Raw genomic sequence first — 19490 nt, 5'->3', positions numbered from 1 at the left:
TGTGGTGAACTTGATTTCACCAAATACAACATGTTCCTGGATCAACATCTTTGTTGATCCTGAACAACATTCGGAAACACTTTATTTTACAGTGTCATTGTTACATATGTGACATGTAGTTACTATAGTAATAACTATAAATTATGCATAATTGCATGCAACTATCCCTAAACCAAACCAAACCCTAATCCTAACCCAACAGTAAGTACATCTAGTTGCTTAATAATTCGCAGTACTTGAATGTATAATTACAGTGTAACAAAAACACCTTAAAATAAAGTGTAACCCAACATTCCAATCAACCAATCAAATTTGAGGGACAAGTTTACCTTTTATTTCAAGTTTAGGCTTACAACCTGGTTTAGGTGCTTCCACAACAGTGTTATTCATTTAGGGATTTGGGTAGTTATGGGTAGGGTTCGGTTTAGGGGTTGGGAAAAGGTTAGGACTAAATTTTCGGATAGGAATGTTGTTCCAGGATCAACAAAATATTTTGATCCAGGAACATGTCTTACTTGGCAAAATCACAGTGACTGGATTGGTGTAGCTTAGCGGTTCAATAATTTTATTTTTTATTTTTTTTAAAAAGGGGGGGGGGGGGGTGTTAATCACCCACGCATAGTTCCAAACCCATATGACTCTTCTGAGCATCTCATTTGATATGCACATGTGCAAATGAGATTAATAGTCATACAGGTATGGAAGACATGAGGTTAAATTACATTTTTAGGTGAATCAGCCTGAAACCTACATCAGGAATTGACTGGATTGTGAAAACCAGTCCCCTACCCCTTTGAAAAAACATGCACAGATGAATCATTAACAGTAAGGCTAGGAATGTGCATTAAAAAATGAACAAGGTCAATTCTATATTAACTTTAAAGATCTGGACTAGTAAATGATATAAATCATAACTGAAATGTTCACTGTGTGCATTTGTAAATATTGTGTTGCAGATTCTGTGGTTGAGAGGAGGCTACTAAGACAGAGAGTTTTCCCCAGACTGAGAGAATATTGCAGACGCACATATGGAGTTGAATTCAGAGTGAGCAAACATCAGTCATTCTCATTTCTGTCTTTTGTCAGTTGACCAGGTTGAAAACAATCTAATTCTGAAGAACACTATAGTTTTGTTGCTTCCCTTCCAGTTGAAATTTTTTTACCACAGGCACAATTGTGTTTTAATCCATAAACATGAATAAATAATGTTAATTTCTTTTATTTGAACACTGAGCATTTAACAAGCACTCCTACTGTCTCGCTAGTAGCTAAACATCATGCATTTTTAATTATGTGAATGACAAAAGACTAGCTGGGATTGTATTGAACTCTAGTCTTGTTGACACTATTTTTATTCGGCTCTTTAAAAGCATGTGTCAATAGACAATTTACTGTGCATAAAACACTGTGGTTGTTTTGACTAATAATTTGGGATCTAGGCTGCTAACATGAAGTCTTCTTCCAAACATTTGGTAGACAGTAGATAATTGTCTATGGATCCAACCTCTCTGCAGGTTATTGACCCGTATGAAGCAGCAGATCCCAAATACTGGCCCGCACAGCAGGAACGACTGCAGATGCTGGAGGACTGCAGGAAGAATTCTCTGGGCCCTTTCTTTGTGGTAATATACTTTTAGTTCAGATGAGTTTTAATACTGTGTAAAGGTTCGATTTAATTTCCTAAAAACAGCTGATTATAAAAGCAATAAACCAGGTCATCTGTTCCTAATGTGCAGTGATGATACCATGGTTAGTTGTTTTAACACTGAACACTGAACAATAGAGAATGTCTTTTTGCATTTAATGCAGAGTTCATTAATAAATAAAAAGGCATCAAATGATCTTACTTTAGTTTTTGTCTCTCGTCTCAGGGGTTTGTGGGTGAACAATACGGAAATGCAAATTTACCTCAGCAGATAGAAGCCTCAGAGTTCCAGTGTGTTCTTCAGGTATGCCAACGCATGGGTTTAAGGACCGACATTCTGGAGAGATGCTACCAGAGAGATGAGAACGCCATTCCTCCCTCATTCTGTTTGGTCAATCCAACAGGACATTTTGAAAAAGCTGGTGTCCAGGCAAGTAACAATTTTTGCACTACTGGTGCACAGCACCACATAATTTAGCTAAAGTCCTTAATCTTTTGCCATCAGCTAGCGAATCCAACTGAGGAGAACAACTGGTGCAAGGTACTTCCAGAGGTGAGGAGAATCCTTCATGATGTTGTAGACCAGTGTGTTCAGGAGGGCACTTTGACACATGACAAAGCTCAGAAATATTTCCAGTCAGGTAAGTCTGTCTGTCTAATTGCATGTTTTTGCTACATTTTCTAAATCCAAAGTGTCTAATTAATGTTTATTTTGATACCAGCTCTTGAAAATGACATCCGCTATGCCTATGAAAACCACTCCATTGAAGATATTGCAAGATGTCTTTGTTATGTTCATAAAATAATTATCCCAAGGAAAGCAAATGGATTGTCCCCAGAGCAACAAGCCCAGTTGCACCGGCTCTCCCAGCTCAGAGTTCACTTCCTGCCAAGTTTGGTCACCTCCCACAAAGCCCTGGTGTACTGCACCACCACAAAGTGCAATCGTCTGCAAGGTTACACTCCTGAGATGAGGCTCAACTTTGCTGCTGGTCTGAGTGAGCAGCTACATACAGATCTCAAGAGACTCATTGACCATGCTGTCTCAAAGGAAAGGACTGTTACAGTCGATGAATCTGGCCAGAAAGATCTGTGCAACATTTTTTCTTCTCTTTACAAAATTGAACGGGAAGAAGTCAAACATGTTAAATCTTACCTACGGGGAAAGAATACAAGATTTCCCTTCATACTCAACGGTACACCATGCTCAGGCAAAACTGTGCTTCTGGCTCACTGTGCAAGTCAGGTATCTTTCAGAAAATGTTTTGTTACCTTTCCATTTGATAAGCAATATTTGGGACTGTATATGTTTAGAAATATAGTTTATGACACTCATGGGGCCTTTTGTGTTTGCAGGCATCTGTGTGGTTGAAGGACCTGGATCCTGAGATTATTGTGTACTTCATAGATGTCAACAATTCCCTGAGAAAGCTTCTCAAAGACATTTGTGCAAGGGTTGATTCAAGTAGTACCTCTGTCAACAGCATCTTCCAACTAAAAGAAAACTTTAAAAGGCTGCTGACCTCAAGATCACCATCCAAGAATCCTCTGGTGCTCATCATAGATGGTCTTGACCAACTGCCAAAGACGGATGGAGAACTTGACTTGACATGCCTTCCTGAATCATTAGCTTCAAATGTAAAGCTTCTCATTTCCAGTACTTCAAAAAGGCCTGCTATTCTTACTACCCTGAAGATGTTTTACCCAGATTCAACCCTGTTCTATGAATTGCAACCAGTAGAGAGTAAAAGCTGCAGCCAGCTAATGACAACACGTCTTCAGGAGTCCAACAGAAAGATCACCTCAGGCCAACAGATGTATGTGAATCAGGCTTTTAAGAAATGCTCTGTGCTGCTATACATGGAACTCCTTCGTAGACAGGCAATCCACTGGAACTCAGAGTTTGAGATTACAGAGAACACTCTTATGCAAGAGGTCCATAATAACATTGTTCTGATGTTTGACGATCTGGAGAAGAAGCATGGGAAAGCTTTAGTCTCCAAAGCTTTAAGCTATCTTACCTTGGCTAGGAATGGCATAACCGCAGTTGAGTTGACTGATGTTCTTTCTTGTGATGATGAAGTTCTAGCATGTTTTCTTCCACCAGGTGACGTACCACTTACGTTGAGGGTCCCTGAAGTTTTTGTGGAAAGTCTTCTTTTAGACCTGAAGGGGTTTCTGGTGCTGAGGAACATTTTAGGTACCCAAACTCTATTCTGGGTCAACAGCCACTTCCCTTTGGTCGTATGTAAGAGGTACCTGTGCTCAGAAGAAACAAGTCAGAAGATAAATCATGTGCTGTCAGACTATTTCAGTGGCATTTGGGCAAATGGCAAAGCAAAGCCTTTGATCATCAACATAGACATGGAAATCCCAACCTCTTCAGATGTCCCACAGAATATTTACATTGACAGACAAGTGCCAAGTCAACCTTGGACCTTTTCTCCTCCTTTTTATAGCTCTACTGCCATGAGTCCATCAGCAAGAACATATCCCAATTTGAGAAAACTCCACTTACTCTCTTTCCATTTGTTCAAAAGTGGGAGAATCGAGGAACTCGGTAACCAAATGATTTCTCAAGAATACATCCAGGCAATGCTGCAAGCAGTACAGGCTGATGAACTGTTTCTGTGGCTTGAGAGGACATCTCAGTTGGTGTTTCCCAGGGAACTTCAGCTCCTCCACATCATCTTGAGATCTTCAGCATGTCTACTGAGGAACAATCCGGCTTTTCTCCCAACAGTACTGCAAGCCAAACTCCTTCCTTTTCTGAGTGTTTTTCCTACATTGGGAGAATGTGTTAATTTAGCAAGGCCTAAAGGTATGCGCCCAAAAAATGAAGTGTATACTGTGTTGCCTCCAATTCCTTCAGTCCCTTTTACCCACTGTACACTGCAAGAGTCAACAGCTTCCCAGGTCATGCAGTCAGCTGGATCTCCCTGTGGCACTGTGGTGGTTGTACTGGAAAATGGTGCTGCTTGGGTTTGCAATGGAGGTATATTTGAAGGCTTCGAACTTACTAAATCCTCTAATCTGAAGTTCACAAGTGTCACTAGTTCTGGAAACATATTCCTTCTCAGCACCCATTGCAGTAAACTTCTCTTGTTGGATGCAGGTATTAATGTACAGCCTCAAGAAATTCAAACCCAGCACAGAGAAAACAGGGAAAACACCATTCTTGAGGGTGTCTTGGTGTCCGGAGACAAAATATTTGTGTGGTGGAGAGGACAAAACATTGTTAGTGTATTTGTGGATAGGGAGGAACATACCCAACTGCACTGCACTTATGATATCATTTGTGTGTCATGTTCTGTGGATGGAGATATCATTTACTGTGGACAGAATGAAGGTTCTGTGACAATATTTGATTGGCCTAATGGCAAGCCTCTAACCACCTTCACTTGTCAAAAAGATATACCATTAATTGAGATTATTCGCTCTGAGGGTGACGGGATGATTACATGTGTAGATCAAGCAGGAAATGTATTTGCTTGGAATCTTGAGATTATAACAGAACCAGTTCTGGTTGATGAGATCCTTTGCAGAACCAAGGAGAAGGTTTTAAACACGGACTACAAAGGGGACAACATTCTCCTAATATGTAAAAGGCAACAAATGCAACTTATTGACATACATCAAATTGGTGTACGTGATCAATTCAATCCCCCGAGAGGAAAAACATTTAAGCAAGCCATAATGGATCAAAACTCACGTTTCATCCTTGCTTTACTGTGCAATTGCCCATTTCTGCTAGTCTGGAATTGTGCCTCAGGACAGTGTGTGCTGAGTCTGGACACTGCAAACTGTCAAGCTAGGAAACTTCTGAAATGTGGGGCCACCCACTTGGCAGCAATAACAAGTGTAAGTGTTCTTATTTGGGACATGGATCTCATTGCAGCTTCAGCATTGGCCCCAAAATCTGGAAAGAGGGTGGAGATGGTGGCTTTCGGATCTCATGGAGAAAGCTGTTACTCAGCAGATGGCTCAGAACTTGTGTGGAAGTGGGCAATATCAGATGGCAAAGTAGAAGGCTGCTTCCTTCACCAAGGTTCTGTGGAGTCTATGTCCATCTCTGGAGATGGCAACTACCTTGTGAGTATTGCAAGAGGAGACATATATGTCTGGGATACCAACAGTGGGAAAAATATTCACAAAATCTCTGGTAGTCAAGCATACAAGGTTTTAATAACTCCCAAGGGCAACTCTGGAGTTGCCCTTTCAGAGACAGGTCCATCAAGGGTGTGGAAGTTGCAGAGTGGAAAAAGTATTTGCAGCATTCATCATCATCTCAGAAATGCTGCCATTTCACAAGAGAGCACCTTCCTCTTAGGTCTTAACAGTGGGAAACTCTTGGCTGTTAGCCTCTGGTCTGGTAATATTAGCAAATGCTTCTCGTGCTCCAACAAGTCAGATGTTGTTGTTGCTTTCCATTCTCTGCTCGACCATCCAGATTATGTGATTGTTGCTTCAGCCTCAGGCACTGTGTACTCCTGGAGGTTAACAGAGGATACTATTTGTCTTCAATTCAAGTTGCCAGACTCTTCCTTGTGTCAACCTGAGATCTTTAGCCTATCCTCAAATGGGGGGTATGCCATTCTTTCTATATCCGAATCCACTATAAACATCTTAGACTTCTCCAATAGTAAACTCTGCTCTTTGAGAACTGAAGGACCTGTTCCGCAACCAGTTGTGACTGTCTGTGTTTCTGGTCAATATGTGGTCTATACATGTTTCTCCTCGTTGGTGTGCCACACTATGTACTGCGATCTCCATGAAAAACCGATGCTGGTAGTCATACGTCTGACTGATGGAGAGACCGTAGGACGGTTCTATTTGTGCAAGAACCCTTCTACTCTAACTATGTCAGAGGATTTGTTTGTGTACGTAGGGTTTGAGGATGGTTCTGTAGGGGTTTATGCTGTTATTGACACCAAGATGAGTAAAACCAGCTGGAAGGAGGAAGGTCAAAGCCCAACACTTTTGTGTCCATTGGATGAGCAACTGATTTGGTCACCTCTGGTAAATCCTAACCTTACTTGGTTTGAATTGCCACTGCAATCGTTTTAAATAGTTCCAGTGTAACCAATTCTGGTTTTGGCACTGAGGTCCAAAAGCAATGTATATATGTAAAAATGTAGTTTTACAGAATGTCATATTGTTTTGACATATGAAGATAAAAAATATATTTTTTACATTGTTCCAGAATGCTAAGACTGTGTTTGTGATATACATATGTTTATAAATATACAAAATCTAAATGTGTTAATATGTCTCACATAAGTCAGGATTTAAGAAGAAATCAGGTGTGAAAATGTATGCTATACATTGCCAGTTTAAAAACTTAACAAAGGATTTAATTTATTTATTTTCTTTTGACCTATTTGATACATTTTTGTATTGTTGATTGTTGCTTGGCAATCCATTATTTTGTTAACTTTGTATGGTATAGAATGAGTTTGTTTTGTATAAAAGCTGGAAAATAGCTATGTGCTAGATTTCATTTTATTAATGTTTATAATAATACATAGGGACACTGTGGTTCAACTTACAAATGAAAAAAAAGAAAAAAATAAAATTCTTAAAGAAAAAAGTATTTGTTTATTTATTTGATAATTTGATGTGTTTTTAGTGTAGTGCAAAAAATATAGAAATAAAAAAATTGCCTAACTTTATTCACATATACTCACACATTTATCAAATAAATCATTACAAAAATGTTTGATGCGGAAGAAAATAGAAACAGGGCAATTACATGTATTATATATTAGTATTCATATTGTACCATTTAAAAACTAAATGCGGTCATAACTACAAAAAGATTACCGCGTGTGACCTAAGAACTACAATTCCCTTCACCATATACATTCATGCGGAAGTGATTCTTTGCCATAAGTGCACTTCCGCTCTATTGCTAATTCCTTTCCTGTCTGTGGCCTTTGGCAAGATGGCGGTGCAAATCTCGAAGAAGAGAAAGGTTGGTACGAATTTCAGCGCAAATATGTGTAATTAGAGTACAGGGGTGCGAAATAAGAGATGGACATTATTACTATGGTACTTAATTATGATTAAAGCAGTTCAGATGAGGATTTTATAAGGCTGTGTCGGTGGATTGAACTGGATGATGTCGGCTCTGAATCTGATGTGAAACATGGCAGATGAACGCTGCGGTCCGTTCAGTGAATTTTCATATTTGTGCCGTCCAGACATGTATAATGCAGTATATAAGTGACCTTTAAGCGCTTTATATGTACCTAGAAGCTTTAGTTAGTATGGCTGCAAGAAAATGACACTATATTCAGGTATGGACTATATGAAGTTACATATATCAGTAACGTTAGTTGTGCATGAAACACAAACATTTCTAGTGTTGAACGGTATATGGTTTGTCTTTTACTTTTATTTGACATTCATTATGGGGTTTAAAACGATGTACGAAGTAACATTACAGTAACATGTAATTCATGTGTGATCATATAAGACTTGCTTGTCTTTCATTTTATTTCCGCATCAGGATGTATTAAACATTCTAATGTTTATTAATTAGTTCGTGTCAGACGGTATCTTCAAAGCTGAGCTGAATGAGTTCCTGACCCGAGAGCTCGCCGAGGATGGATACTCCGGTGTGGAGGTCCGTGTCACACCAACAAGAACAGAAATCATCATCCTAGCCACCAGGTGTGAGAGATATCCTCTTGTTTAGTTTAATTCCATGACCACATGATTTTCGATGTAGTTTAGCTCGAGCATAAAGTGTAATGACTTCATTTTTGTCTTTTTAGGACCCAGAATGTCCTGGGAGAGAAAGGCCGCCGCATTCGTGAACTGACTGCTGTCGTTCAGAAACGATTCGGGTTCCCCGAGGGCAGTGTGGAGGTAAGATTGGTAAAGTTTTAAATGGGGTCCAAAACTAGTTTGTGATGGTTAGTTCTAACATATTGGGTCTTTTTTTCGTTGTAGCTGTACGCTGAGAAGGTTGCCACCCGCGGTCTCTGCGCCATCGCTCAGGCAGAGTCGCTGCGCTACAAGCTGCTCGGAGGTCTGGCTGTCCGTAGGTGAGCGTTCACTTCCTAGCACACCATGCACACTTACCGATTGAAATTCCCTTCAGTGATGATACGATGACGAGTCGGAAAGGGCCCGTTCTGTCTTTGAGGATTCTAGGTCAGGTTCACGTTCTGTGCGTCTGACTTAAGGTCCTCAAAGCAGTGGGTCCAATCGCTTGAAGATATAGAGGCATTTGTCTGAGAAGGATGGTTGGAAACAGGCAGCGTGTTTTAATTGGAGTTCAGATTATTTTTCCTTTCCTTATCCTGTTTATATTTTTATATCATGTTTGTTGTCCTCAGGGCCTGCTACGGTGTGCTGCGCTTCATCATGGAGAGCGGGGCCAAGGGTTGTGAGGTGGTCGTCTCTGGTAAACTGAGAGGTCAGAGAGCCAAGTCCATGAAGTTTGTGGATGGCTTGATGATCCACAGTGGAGACCCCGTTAACTACTACGTTGACACCGCTGTCCGCCACGTCCTGCTCAGACAGGGTGAGTGAGAGGCATGGAGGAAGATGAATTGGACTGATGGCTTTCCTGAGTTTTTTTGTTTAACGTTTGTTTAGCATCTTTAGCGAATCTCTATTTTAATAGGGCTTTGTGGAAATGTTTGAAGAGTGTACAAATGTATAAATAAGTTATTTAAAAAAAATAAGTACAGTACTATAGCAGTACAGTAGAGTAAAAAATAGAATGAAATTAAATACATAATTTAAAAAAAAAATTCAAACAAGATTCATGAGTTTTAACTTTTCAAATCTTTAGCAAATTGAGGTGCATTTTACTAGGGGTCAGTGGAATTATTTAATTTAAAAAAAAATTAAGTAAATGCTGTACTGCAACAGTACAACTCTGAGTAGACACACAATGTAATGTCGTTTTATTAACTAAATATTTTCCAAATATTTTATACTAGCACTTTAGGGTGGGAGGACCTCACACAAAAATGAACATATTTGGGGTCTATGGTATCTGAATTATAATTACTATTGCGATCAGATGATTACATAGTTGGGACAGACCTGTTTCAATGAATCTTTTGCATTGAGAGCTTGTGCTTCAAATTGAAATCATATCAGCAGGTCTGATGCACATCTCTGTTCTTAAAGGGACAGATCACCCAAAAATGAAAATTCTGTCATTTACTCACCCTCAAGTTGTTCCAAACCTGAATTTCTCTCTTCTGCAGAACACAAAAAAGATACTTTGAAGAATATGGGTAACCAAACAGTTGTTTTTTTTTGTTTGTTTTTTTTTTTTCTTCCATACTATGGAAGTCATGGGGTTCATCAACTATTTGGTTACCAACACACTTTACGATATAATTTTGTGTTCAGCAGAAGAAATAAATTCATACATGTTTGGGATGCCAAAAATTTAATTTTTGGCTGAACTATTCCTTTAAGTACTTTTGACTTTACTGTGTGAAGCTTTTGCCATTTAAAACCATATGGTTTAGGGTGGCACCACTAACTTCTTACATATTGAGCAACTAATTATTGTTCCAAATTTAATCACGGTATTTTCCCTTCAGTGATGATATAACGAACCAGAATTGCATTGTTTCGTAAGTCTTCAGAGCAGTGTGATTTAGAGGCGTTAGTCTGAGTAGGTTCTGAATGAAACGTATGGTAAAGCTCAAATGGGTTTGTATTAATCGTTCTTCTGGTCAAAGTTTTATACGTCTTTGTGATTGTGTATGTTCATATAGGTGTGCTTGGAATCAAGGTGAAAATCATGCTTCCCTGGGATCCCAGCGGCAAGATCGGCCCCAAGAAGCCCCTGCCTGACCACGTCAGCATCGTGGAGCCCAAAGAGGAGGTCCTCCCCACCACCCCAGTGTCCGAACAGAAGGGGGCCAAGCCCGAGGGCCCAGTCATGCCACAGGGAGCCCCAGTGCCGACTGCATAAAGGGGTAAGACCCTTAAAAACCCAGTATTGAGGTCAAATGACCTCCACGTTTCCTTCAGTGATGATTCGATGAGTCGGATTGAGGCAGCCCTCTGAGGATTCTGGGTCAGGCTTATGTTCTGTACGTCTGACTTCAGTTCCTCAGAGATCGTGTGTCCTCTTAGATTGAAGATTAAGGCATTTGTCTGAGAAGGGTTTTTTCTTTCTTTCTTGACTACTTGTCTTTTGAAATGCTTTTTTTTTTTTTTTTATTCTAACAAGATGTTTTTGTCTGTTCCAGGTCGACTGATCATTGATGGAAGGCCTACACTTTTCTGTATAAAAAATAAAATAAAAGAATAAATGGGGAAATGTTGTCTGTTTTCATTCATTTCAAATCTGTAATGAATGATTCCAGTACTTAATGGGTTTAGTAGCCGATGGTGTCCCAGAAAGGAAATGTCCATCCGTAAGTCGTGATCAGTAAAAGGTGTATGACTGCTAGTGGTGTGATTTATTTTTTTCCTTTCTTTTCTTTCCCATGAACTGTTTGTATACGTGCATGTGAAGGCATGCAGAATGTTTTTACCCTGAACTACACTGATATGCTCATGTGTTAATCTCTAGATGCTTAGCTTTATTAATAGCTTTACTTTTAGGATAAAGACTACTGGTTTTCATTTACTGATAGTTCCTGTAGCTCAGGTTATGGTACAAAACATTTTCAGATTTTGGATTTGTAACCTATAGAGCTGTGAAGGTGTCAGATGACATTTCGTTTTATTTACTTGGTATTCTGAAGCACCAAAACACATTATCCATGCTACTTTAGATAGTGGGCTAAACTATTTGAATAATTTTCAGTCTTTAAAAAAAAAAATAGTACCTATATTCATGAAAGGACCCTGCATTCGTGAACTGACTGCTGTCGTCCAGAAACGATTTGGGTTCCCCGAGGGCAGTGTGGAGGTAAGAATGGTCAAGTTGTAAATGCTGTCCAAAATTAGATTGTGATGGTTGGTTCTAACGTATTGGGTCTTTTTTCGTTGTAGCTGTACGCTGAGAAGGTCGCCACCCGCGGTCTCTGCGCCATCGCTCAGGCAGAGTCGCTGCGCTACAAGCTGCTCGGAGGTCTGGCTGTCCGTAGGTGAGCGTTCACTTCCTAGCACACCATGCACACTTACCGATTGAAATTCCCTTCAGTGATGATACGATGACGAGTCGGAAAGGGCCCGTTCTGTCTTTGAGGATTCTGGGTCAGGTTCACGTTCTGTGCGTCTGACTTCAGGGCCTCAAAGCAGTGGGTCCAATCGCTTGAAGATATAGAGGCATTTGTCTGAGAAGGATGGTTGGAAACAGGCAGCGTGTTTTAATTGGAGTTCAGATTATTTTTCCTTTGTCCTGTTTATATTTTTATATCATGTTTGTTGTCCTCAGGGCCTGCTACGGTGTGCTGCGCTTCATCATGGAGAGCGGGGCCAAGGGTTGTGAGGTGGTCGTCTCTGGTAAACTGAGAGGTCAGAGAGCCAAGTCCATGAAGTTTGTGGATGGCTTGATGATCCACAGTGGAGACCCCGTTAACTACTACGTTGACACCGCTGTCCGCCACGTCCTGCTCAGACAGGGTGAGTGAGAGGCATGGAGGAAGATGAATTGGACTGACTGCTCTTGAAGTTTTGTTTTTGAGTGTAAAAAAAAGTGTATAAAATGAGAAAGTGTATTTTTCAAATTTCGAACAGATTCATGAATATTGAGTTTTACCTTCTCAAATCTTTAGCAAATTGAGGTACATTGTTTTACTTGGGGACAGTGGAATTATTTAATGTCAAATAAATTTGATTAAAAATACAGTATTAAAGTATAACACTAAGTAGAAACAATGTAATTTCATTGAAACTAAATATATTCCAAATATTTTAGACTTTTTTTTGTTCATTTTTCTTATTGTAAACTGTTCCCATTTTAGGGTGGAAGAACCTCACACAAACATGAAAATATTTGGTCTGTGGCATGTGAATTTTAATCACTATTGCGATCAGATGATTACACAGTTGTGGCAGACCTGTTTCAATGGATCTATATTGCATTGAGAGCTTATGATTCGAATTGAAATCAAATCAGCAAGTCTGATGCACATCTGTTCTTAAAGGGACAGATCACCCAAAAATGAAAATTGTCGTCATTTACTTACCCTCAAGTTATTCCAAACCTGCATGAATTTCTTTCTTCTGCTGAACACAACATATTTTGAAGAATGTGTAACCAAACATTTGAAAGACCCCATTGATTTTTCCCCCCTCCCTCCCCCCAAATACAATGGAAGTCAATGGGGTTCATCAGCTGTTTCGTTACCAACATGCTTTAAAATAACATCTTTTGTGTTCAGCAGAAGAAAGAAATGCATACAGATTTGGAACAACGAAAGGGTGAATAAATGACAATTTTAATTTTTGGCTGAACTATCCATTTAAGTACTTAGACTTTAATGTGTGAAGCTTTTGCCATTTAATACCGTATGGATTAGGATGGCACCAATAATGTCTTGCATATTGAGCAACTAATCATTATTCCAAATTTAATCTCTGAACCAAATTATCATCCCTATTTTGAGGATATAGTGAACCAGAATTACATTGTTTCGTAAGTCTTCAGAGTAGTGTCGATTTAGAGGCGTTCGTCTTAGAAGGTTCTGAATGTGTGCTTTGAAATGTTTTTTTCTTTCTTGACTACTTGTCTTTGAAATGCTTTTTATTCCAACAAGATGTTTTTGTCTCTTCCAGGTTGACTGATCATGTATAATATAATATATAAAAAATACTCCATCAATGATCAGTCAACCTGGAAGAGACAAAAACATCCCTCGAGGGCAGTGTGGAGGTAAGATTGGTAAAGTTTTAAATGGGGTCCAAAATTAGATTGTGATGGTTAGTTCTAACATATTGGGTCTTTTTTTCGTTGTAGCTGTACGCTGAGAAGGTCGCCACCCGCGGTCTCTGCGCCATCGCTCAGGCAGAGTCGCTGCGCTACAAGCTGCTCGGAGGTCTGGCTGTCCGTAGGTGAGCGTTCACTTTCTAGCACATTTACCAGTTGAAATTCCCTTCAGTGATGATACGATGACGAGTCGGAAAGGGCCTGTTCTGTCTTTGAGGATTCTGGGTCAGGTTCACGTTCTGTGCGTCTGACTTCAGGTCCTCAAAGCAGTGGGTCCAATCGCTTGAAGATATAGAGGCATTTGTCTGAGAAGGATGGTTGGAAACAGGCAGCGTGTTTTAATTGGAGTTCAGATTATTTTTCCTTTGTCCTGTTTATATTTCTATATCATGTTTGTTGTCCTCAGGGCCTGCTACGGTGTGCTGTGCTTCATGGAGAGCGGGGCCAAGGGTTGTGAGGTGGTCGTCTCTGGTAAACTGAGAGGTCAGAGAGCCAAGTCCATGAAGTTTGTGGATGGCTTGATGATCCACAGTGGAGACCCCGTTAACTACTACTTTGACACCGCTGTCCGCCACGTCCTGCTCAGACAGGGTGAGTGAGAGGCATGGAGGAAGATGAATTGGACTGACTGCTCTTGAAGTTTTGTTTTTGTCATATCAAATTTATATTTTAATAGGGGCTCTGTGGAAATGTTTGAAGAGTCTAAAAATGTGTAAATGAGTAATTTAAAAAAATATATTAATACAGTGCTTTAGCAGTAGAGTACTGGGTAAAAAATATAATGAAACGTTTTTCAAATTTCGAACAGATTCCTGAATACTGAGTTTTACCTTCGCAAATCTTTAGCAAATTGTAGTACATTATTGTTTTACTTGGGGACAGTGGAATTATTTAAAATATGTAAAATGGTTTAAAATGAGTAAATACAATATGTACAATGCTATGAGTAGAAATTAATGATGCAACTTCATTGAAACTAAATCTCTTCCAAATATTTTAGACTTTTGTTCATTTTTCTCATTGTAAATTGGCTCTTTATACAAAACCTTTCCATTTTAGGGTGGAAGAACCCCACACAAACATGAACATTTGCAGTCTGTGGCATGTGAATTTTAAGCACTATTGCGATCAGATGATTACATGGTTGACAGACAACAATTAAACTATATTGCATTGAGAGCTTGTGGTTCAAACTTGTGGTTCAAATTGAAATCAAATCCACAAGTCTGAGTTTATGCACATCTTTAAGTAATTTTGACTTTAGTGTGTGAATCTTTTGCCATTTAAAACTGTATGGTTTAGGGTGGCACCACTAACTACTTGCATATTGAGCAACTAATTATTGTTCCAAATTTAGTCACAGAACCAAATTATCGTCCCTTCAGGGATGTAATGAACCAGAACTGCATTGTTTTGTTGTTAGTCTTCAGAATAGTGTGACGATTTAGAGGCGTTAGTCTTAGAAAGTTCTGAATGTGTGCTTTGAAACGTATGATGAAGCTCACATGGGTTGGTACTGATACAAAGTCAGTGTTTTATACATCTTTGTGATGGTTTGTGCTCACAAGACCCTACAAACCCAGTATTAAGGTCACATGACCTCCACGTTTCCTTCAGTGATGATTCGATGAGTCGGATTGAGGCAGCCCTCTGAGGATTCTGGGTCAGGCTCATGTTCTGTGCTTCTGACTTCAGTTCCTCAGAGATCGTGTGTCCTCTTAGATTGAAGATTAAGGCATTTGTCTGAGAAGGGTTTTTTCTTTCTTTCTTGACTACTTGACTTTGAAATGCTTTTTATTCTAACAAGATGTTTTTGTCTGTTCCAGGTCGACTGATCATTGATGGAAGGCCTACACTTTTCTGTATAAAAAATAAAAATAAAAGAATAAATGGGGAAATGTTGTCTTTATTCGTTCGTTTCAAATCTGTAATGAATGATTCCAGTACTTAAAGGTTTTAGTAGCCGATGGTGTCCCAGAATGGAAATGGCCATCCATAAGTCATGTCATCAGTAAAAGGTGCATGACTGCTAGGGATGTGACTTCCTTTTTTTCCTATTAAGTGTGTGTGGTGCATGTGAAGGCATGCATAATGTTTTTACCCTGAACTACACTGATATGCTCATGTGTTAATCTCTAGATGCTTAGCTTTATTAACAGCTTTACTTTTAGGATAAAGACTACTGGTTTTCATTTACTGATAGTTCCTGTAGCTCAGGTTATGGTACAAAACATTTTCAGATTTTGGAACCTATAGAGCTGTGAAGGTGTCAGATGACATTTCATTTTATTTGGTATTAAGTGCTAAAATTGCACGTCCAAAACAAACGTATTAACCATTGTACTTTTGTTAGTGGACTACATTATTTGAAGAATTTTTAGCCTCGAAGAAAAAAAACCTTATATTCATGAAGGCAGTGCAGTTTGTGTGTGTCATGGGTGGGTCTTATAAGGTTACACACACACCTGATTCACAGCCTGAGCTGCTGCCGACTGCATGAAGAACTCAAGCATTAGCTGAAGATCATGAGTTTACCGGACTATAAATCTCCTGGAAAACAGTCCTCGGCACCTGTACAATCGGTAAGACATTAAACGTAAACATACGTTTACATACAACGAATCCATTCGAACATGAATAGCCACATTGTAACACTTTCAGCGTTCCATGTTCTATTTAATGTAGCAGCTGTTCTGTGTTTCAGCTATTCTTTCGATCGCCTGATGGGTAAATTTGTAACATTCATTTAATTTCTGACACATAACGATGTTTCTGTTATTGTGTGCTGTTAAAGTTAACGGTAGATTGTCACAGCACCACCTGTAAAGCAAATACACGCGAGTTTCGCGTGCACTTAGTACACGATACTTCAGTAACAAGAAAGTGGTTTGTTTCCTAACAGTATTGTATGCTTAAGGCGGAAGCTGGTATAAGATTAAACAATGACTTTTTTAGACATGAATTTTGCATTTTTTTTATTACTTTTTACTTACCAGAAAACCGAGATTAATGAAATGTTCTTAATATTTCAAATACTGAGCATGTAACATTTATGGAAAGTTATGTTAGTAATTCTGCTGCATTTGCTGCATCCTTCAGCTAGCTAACTTTTCTAATAATAATAATAAATAGGGAGAACTAAACTACATGGCGTTATTTTATTTTTTTATGACTTTATCTATTTTATCTATCATGACACTACCATGTTTTCAGACACGTTTTTAGCATTATCTGAAACACATTGGAGTACCATTTAAATACCATCTTATGTCAATGTGATGATCTTTGCTTTAGTGTTTTTATACACAATAGTGTTTTATACACCATATTTATGCACATTTTACAAATCTGATTAAAATAATTATTGTGAGATTTCCTGCCTTTTTTCTAATTACTATTTAAATCCTGTTGAGTTCATATCTAAGAAATATAATCTTAAAAGCATGATATGTAAGATTTTTGTATTAAAATATCCAAAAACCACTAGAACAATGTTATTTGTTTTGTTGACTTGTGTACTTAAATTATCCCAAATGTTTCCAAGAATGTTTAAATCCAGAGAAATTAGCAATTTAAACCAGGACACGGACCGTGTCCGTGCGTCGCCTATCAATGACATCATACCCGCGTTACCCTCGATTTCCGGTTTTATTTTGTAGAAACCATGGAAACACCAAAGAAGCTTTAATATATTATGTGTTTCATTAGACAAGTGAGCAACTGTTTGGATACATTCAACGACAGAAAACTAATCATTGTTATATAGCTCAACACAGTCTTATTGTTTAAATCTCGTTTTCTTGAGTTACAGTGAGTACCATGTTTTACCATGCCTAATATCAATCTAGCTTACTACAGTGTGTATTTATTTACTTATTTTCTGTACTGTCTATATGATAATCTGTGTCTGCTATACAATGCTACTACCCTTCTAGAATTGCTCCTTGTGGGATTAATAAAGTTCTTAACTTAACTTAGGCCCAAGTGTCTCATAGTAGCCACAGAGCGAACTCAGAGTAGCACTATAACAACTTTCAACACACAAATATATCTAATATGATAAAAAACAGCGCTGCTTTACCCCACATACGCTTGACCGGAAGAAGCAGAAGCGGCGACTGTGGCATAATAAAAGCCCCACTGCTTTCTAGCCGTGTGTTGCGCTCGTCTCTCATGAGCAATCGCTCCAGCGGCTTGTTTCTGCTCTCACAACACTCGGTCCTGCTCTGCTTCATACTACAGTAACGTTAATAATCTCATCCATGAACATGATTTCTGTAGACATGAAAACAACACTTCCCATGATTCTGTGAATCAAGGCGTCATCAAGCTATGCCTTTGTTTTGGATAAGCGACCTCTCGTGGCGAAAATTTACATGGTGTGCCTTTAAATGCTTGTTTGTTTGTTGTCTCTGTCCACAGAAATCCCAAGTTGTCCAGCTGAATATTGGAGGTCATGTCTTCAGCACCACCCTGGGGACCATCCGGAAATTCCCAAACTCCACACTGGCAGACCTGTTTAACGGATCAACCAAGCGGCTGGACTCTGAGGGTCGTTACTTCGTAGACCGTGATGGGACTCATTTTGCATACATCCTTGAGTACCTCAGAACAGAGAAAGTTCCCACCGATCACCTGCAGGAAGTGCATAAGGAGGCGCTTTACTATGACATCAAACCTCTGGTCAAAGCCATTGAGGAGACGCCTCTGTTCTTTGGAGAGACAGTCGGAAGACAGCAGTTTTTGGCCCGTGTGCCGAATTACCGTGAAAACCTGGAAGTGATCGTCCGGGTGGCCAGAGCGGAGGCCATCGCCTCACGTTACTCCAACATAATCGTGTGTGTTGTGAGGACAGAAGATGATTTAGCCCGATACAATGATGCTGTTGACAGTCTCGGCACCCCAAAAGAGTCTGTGGTGAGCTTTGGTCCATGGAAAGCTCCAGCATCAGTGAATGACCTGTTAGATTGTGTCAAAATAGACATAGAGGCCAAAGGATATAAAGTAAAGATCCAACCACACAGCATAGACAAAGGGTTTCTCTTTAAGAGCCACAACTTTTTCTATAAATTGATTTTCACCTGGTGGTAAAGAGTGTGAGACCCAACATTAAGGCCTTTCATGACCTGGAAATAGGGATGTACAAAGTGAAGGAATATATATATATATATATATATATATATATATATATATATATATATATATATATATATATATATATATATATATATATTCCTTCACTTTGTACATCCCTATTTCCAGGTCATGAAATTTCCAGGTCATATATATATATATATATATATATATATATATATATAGGCCTATACTTATTAAACTAGTCAGACTTATCAAATATTTAGCAGACCGAGATATATGACAGACAGCTGTCAATGATACATAATGAAGATCTTATCTGTCAGTATCTGTTCAACCCTTGTTTAATATTGACACTAGTTGTGCTATCCTGGCCTTAGGCTTAAAATAGCTTCTGCATGGATCTCTTATAAAGTTTTAAAGGAATGTTCTGGTTCAATACAAGTTAAGTTTTCACAGCAGCATTTATGGCATGCTGTGGATTCCAATTATTTTGACTAGTGTGTGTGTAAAAAGTCTGGGAAAACAAACTACATACACTTTAATGTATTTTAAGTGCATGATTTTTAAGTCTTGAGTGCAAGTGTTTGTCACAGATGCTGGAAAAAGGCTTTACATCAATGGTAGGTCTTAAGGAATGTTATTGGGTTGTCCATATCTGCAAACTGCACCATTATATAACTTTTAACATTTATGCATTTGCCTGATGCTTTTATCCAAAGTGACTTGCATTGCATCCTAGGTATACATTTCATCAGCTCATGCATTCTATAAGAATGAACATTTTAGTGAAACAGGTCCATATACCGATGTTATTATTATTAACATTGTTAATATTACCTTCATTTGTGCCATTTCTATATAATATGTCTGTTTTAACTGCAGTAT

The 19490-nt window shown here is 38.9% G+C and overlaps 4 protein-coding genes and 5 non-coding genes across 9 annotated transcripts in view; all 9 read left to right on the top strand.

Annotated features, from left to right (window-relative positions):
* Positions 1–7121, top strand: part of LOC137022901 (NACHT and WD repeat domain-containing protein 2) — a 7497-nt gene extending 376 nt beyond the window's left edge. The window contains exons 2-7 of the mRNA XM_067389370.1: positions 957–1045; positions 1515–1622; positions 1872–2075; positions 2151–2286; positions 2368–2891; positions 3002–7121. Of these exons, the coding sequence (XP_067245471.1) occupies positions 957–1045; positions 1515–1622; positions 1872–2075; positions 2151–2286; positions 2368–2891; positions 3002–6712 (4772 nt within the window). The 3' untranslated portion in view covers positions 6713–7121. The remainder of the gene's footprint in view (positions 1–956; positions 1046–1514; positions 1623–1871; positions 2076–2150; positions 2287–2367; positions 2892–3001) is intronic.
* A 440-nt stretch (positions 7122–7561) lies between these two features.
* Positions 7562–11020, top strand: LOC137023181 (small ribosomal subunit protein uS3). The gene is made up of 7 exons (XM_067389912.1): positions 7562–7619; positions 8190–8320; positions 8425–8518; positions 8603–8697; positions 8992–9179; positions 10399–10602; positions 10879–11020. The coding sequence occupies exons 1-6, from the start codon at positions 7590–7592 to the stop codon at positions 10596–10598; spliced, it is 738 nt and encodes a 245-aa protein (XP_067246013.1). The 5' UTR covers positions 7562–7589; the 3' UTR covers positions 10599–10602; positions 10879–11020.
* LOC137023560 (small nucleolar RNA SNORD15) lies at positions 8748–8895 on the top strand. Its single transcript, XR_010895556.1, has one exon. It is a non-coding gene; the product is annotated as a small nucleolar RNA SNORD15 (small nucleolar RNA).
* LOC137023565 (small nucleolar RNA SNORD15) lies at positions 10652–10792 on the top strand. The gene has a single exon (XR_010895560.1). It is a non-coding gene; the product is annotated as a small nucleolar RNA SNORD15 (small nucleolar RNA).
* A 150-nt stretch (positions 11021–11170) lies between the features above and the next one.
* Positions 11171–13968, top strand: LOC137023182 (small ribosomal subunit protein uS3-like). The gene is made up of 5 exons (XM_067389913.1): positions 11171–11546; positions 11630–11724; positions 12015–12202; positions 13539–13633; positions 13915–13968. The coding sequence occupies exons 1-4, from the start codon at positions 11472–11474 to the stop codon at positions 13547–13549; spliced, it is 369 nt and encodes a 122-aa protein (XP_067246014.1). The 5' UTR covers positions 11171–11471; the 3' UTR covers positions 13550–13633; positions 13915–13968.
* On the top strand, positions 11775–11922 carry LOC137023562 (small nucleolar RNA SNORD15). Its single transcript, XR_010895558.1, has one exon. It is a non-coding gene; the product is annotated as a small nucleolar RNA SNORD15 (small nucleolar RNA).
* Positions 13675–13822, top strand: LOC137023561 (small nucleolar RNA SNORD15). Its single transcript, XR_010895557.1, has one exon. It is a non-coding gene; the product is annotated as a small nucleolar RNA SNORD15 (small nucleolar RNA).
* Positions 13969–15119: 1151 nt separating the features above from the next.
* LOC137023564 (small nucleolar RNA SNORD15) lies at positions 15120–15260 on the top strand. The gene has a single exon (XR_010895559.1). It is a non-coding gene; the product is annotated as a small nucleolar RNA SNORD15 (small nucleolar RNA).
* A 732-nt stretch (positions 15261–15992) lies between these two features.
* On the top strand, positions 15993–18617 carry kctd14 (potassium channel tetramerization domain containing 14). Its single transcript, XM_067389156.1, has 2 exons — positions 15993–16090; positions 17931–18617. Exons 1-2 carry the CDS (start codon positions 16034–16036, stop codon positions 18597–18599), a joined length of 726 nt encoding a protein of 241 aa, XP_067245257.1. The 5' UTR covers positions 15993–16033; the 3' UTR covers positions 18600–18617.
* Positions 18618–19490: the final 873 nt, after the last annotated feature.

Source organism: Chanodichthys erythropterus, chromosome 7 (genome assembly GCF_024489055.1).
Source record: "Chanodichthys erythropterus isolate Z2021 chromosome 7, ASM2448905v1, whole genome shotgun sequence".
NCBI classification, from domain to species: Eukaryota; Metazoa; Chordata; class Actinopteri; order Cypriniformes; family Xenocyprididae; genus Chanodichthys; species Chanodichthys erythropterus.
The sequence above is the reverse complement of the archived record's forward strand: the minus strand, read 5'-3'. Positions and strand labels throughout refer to the sequence as shown.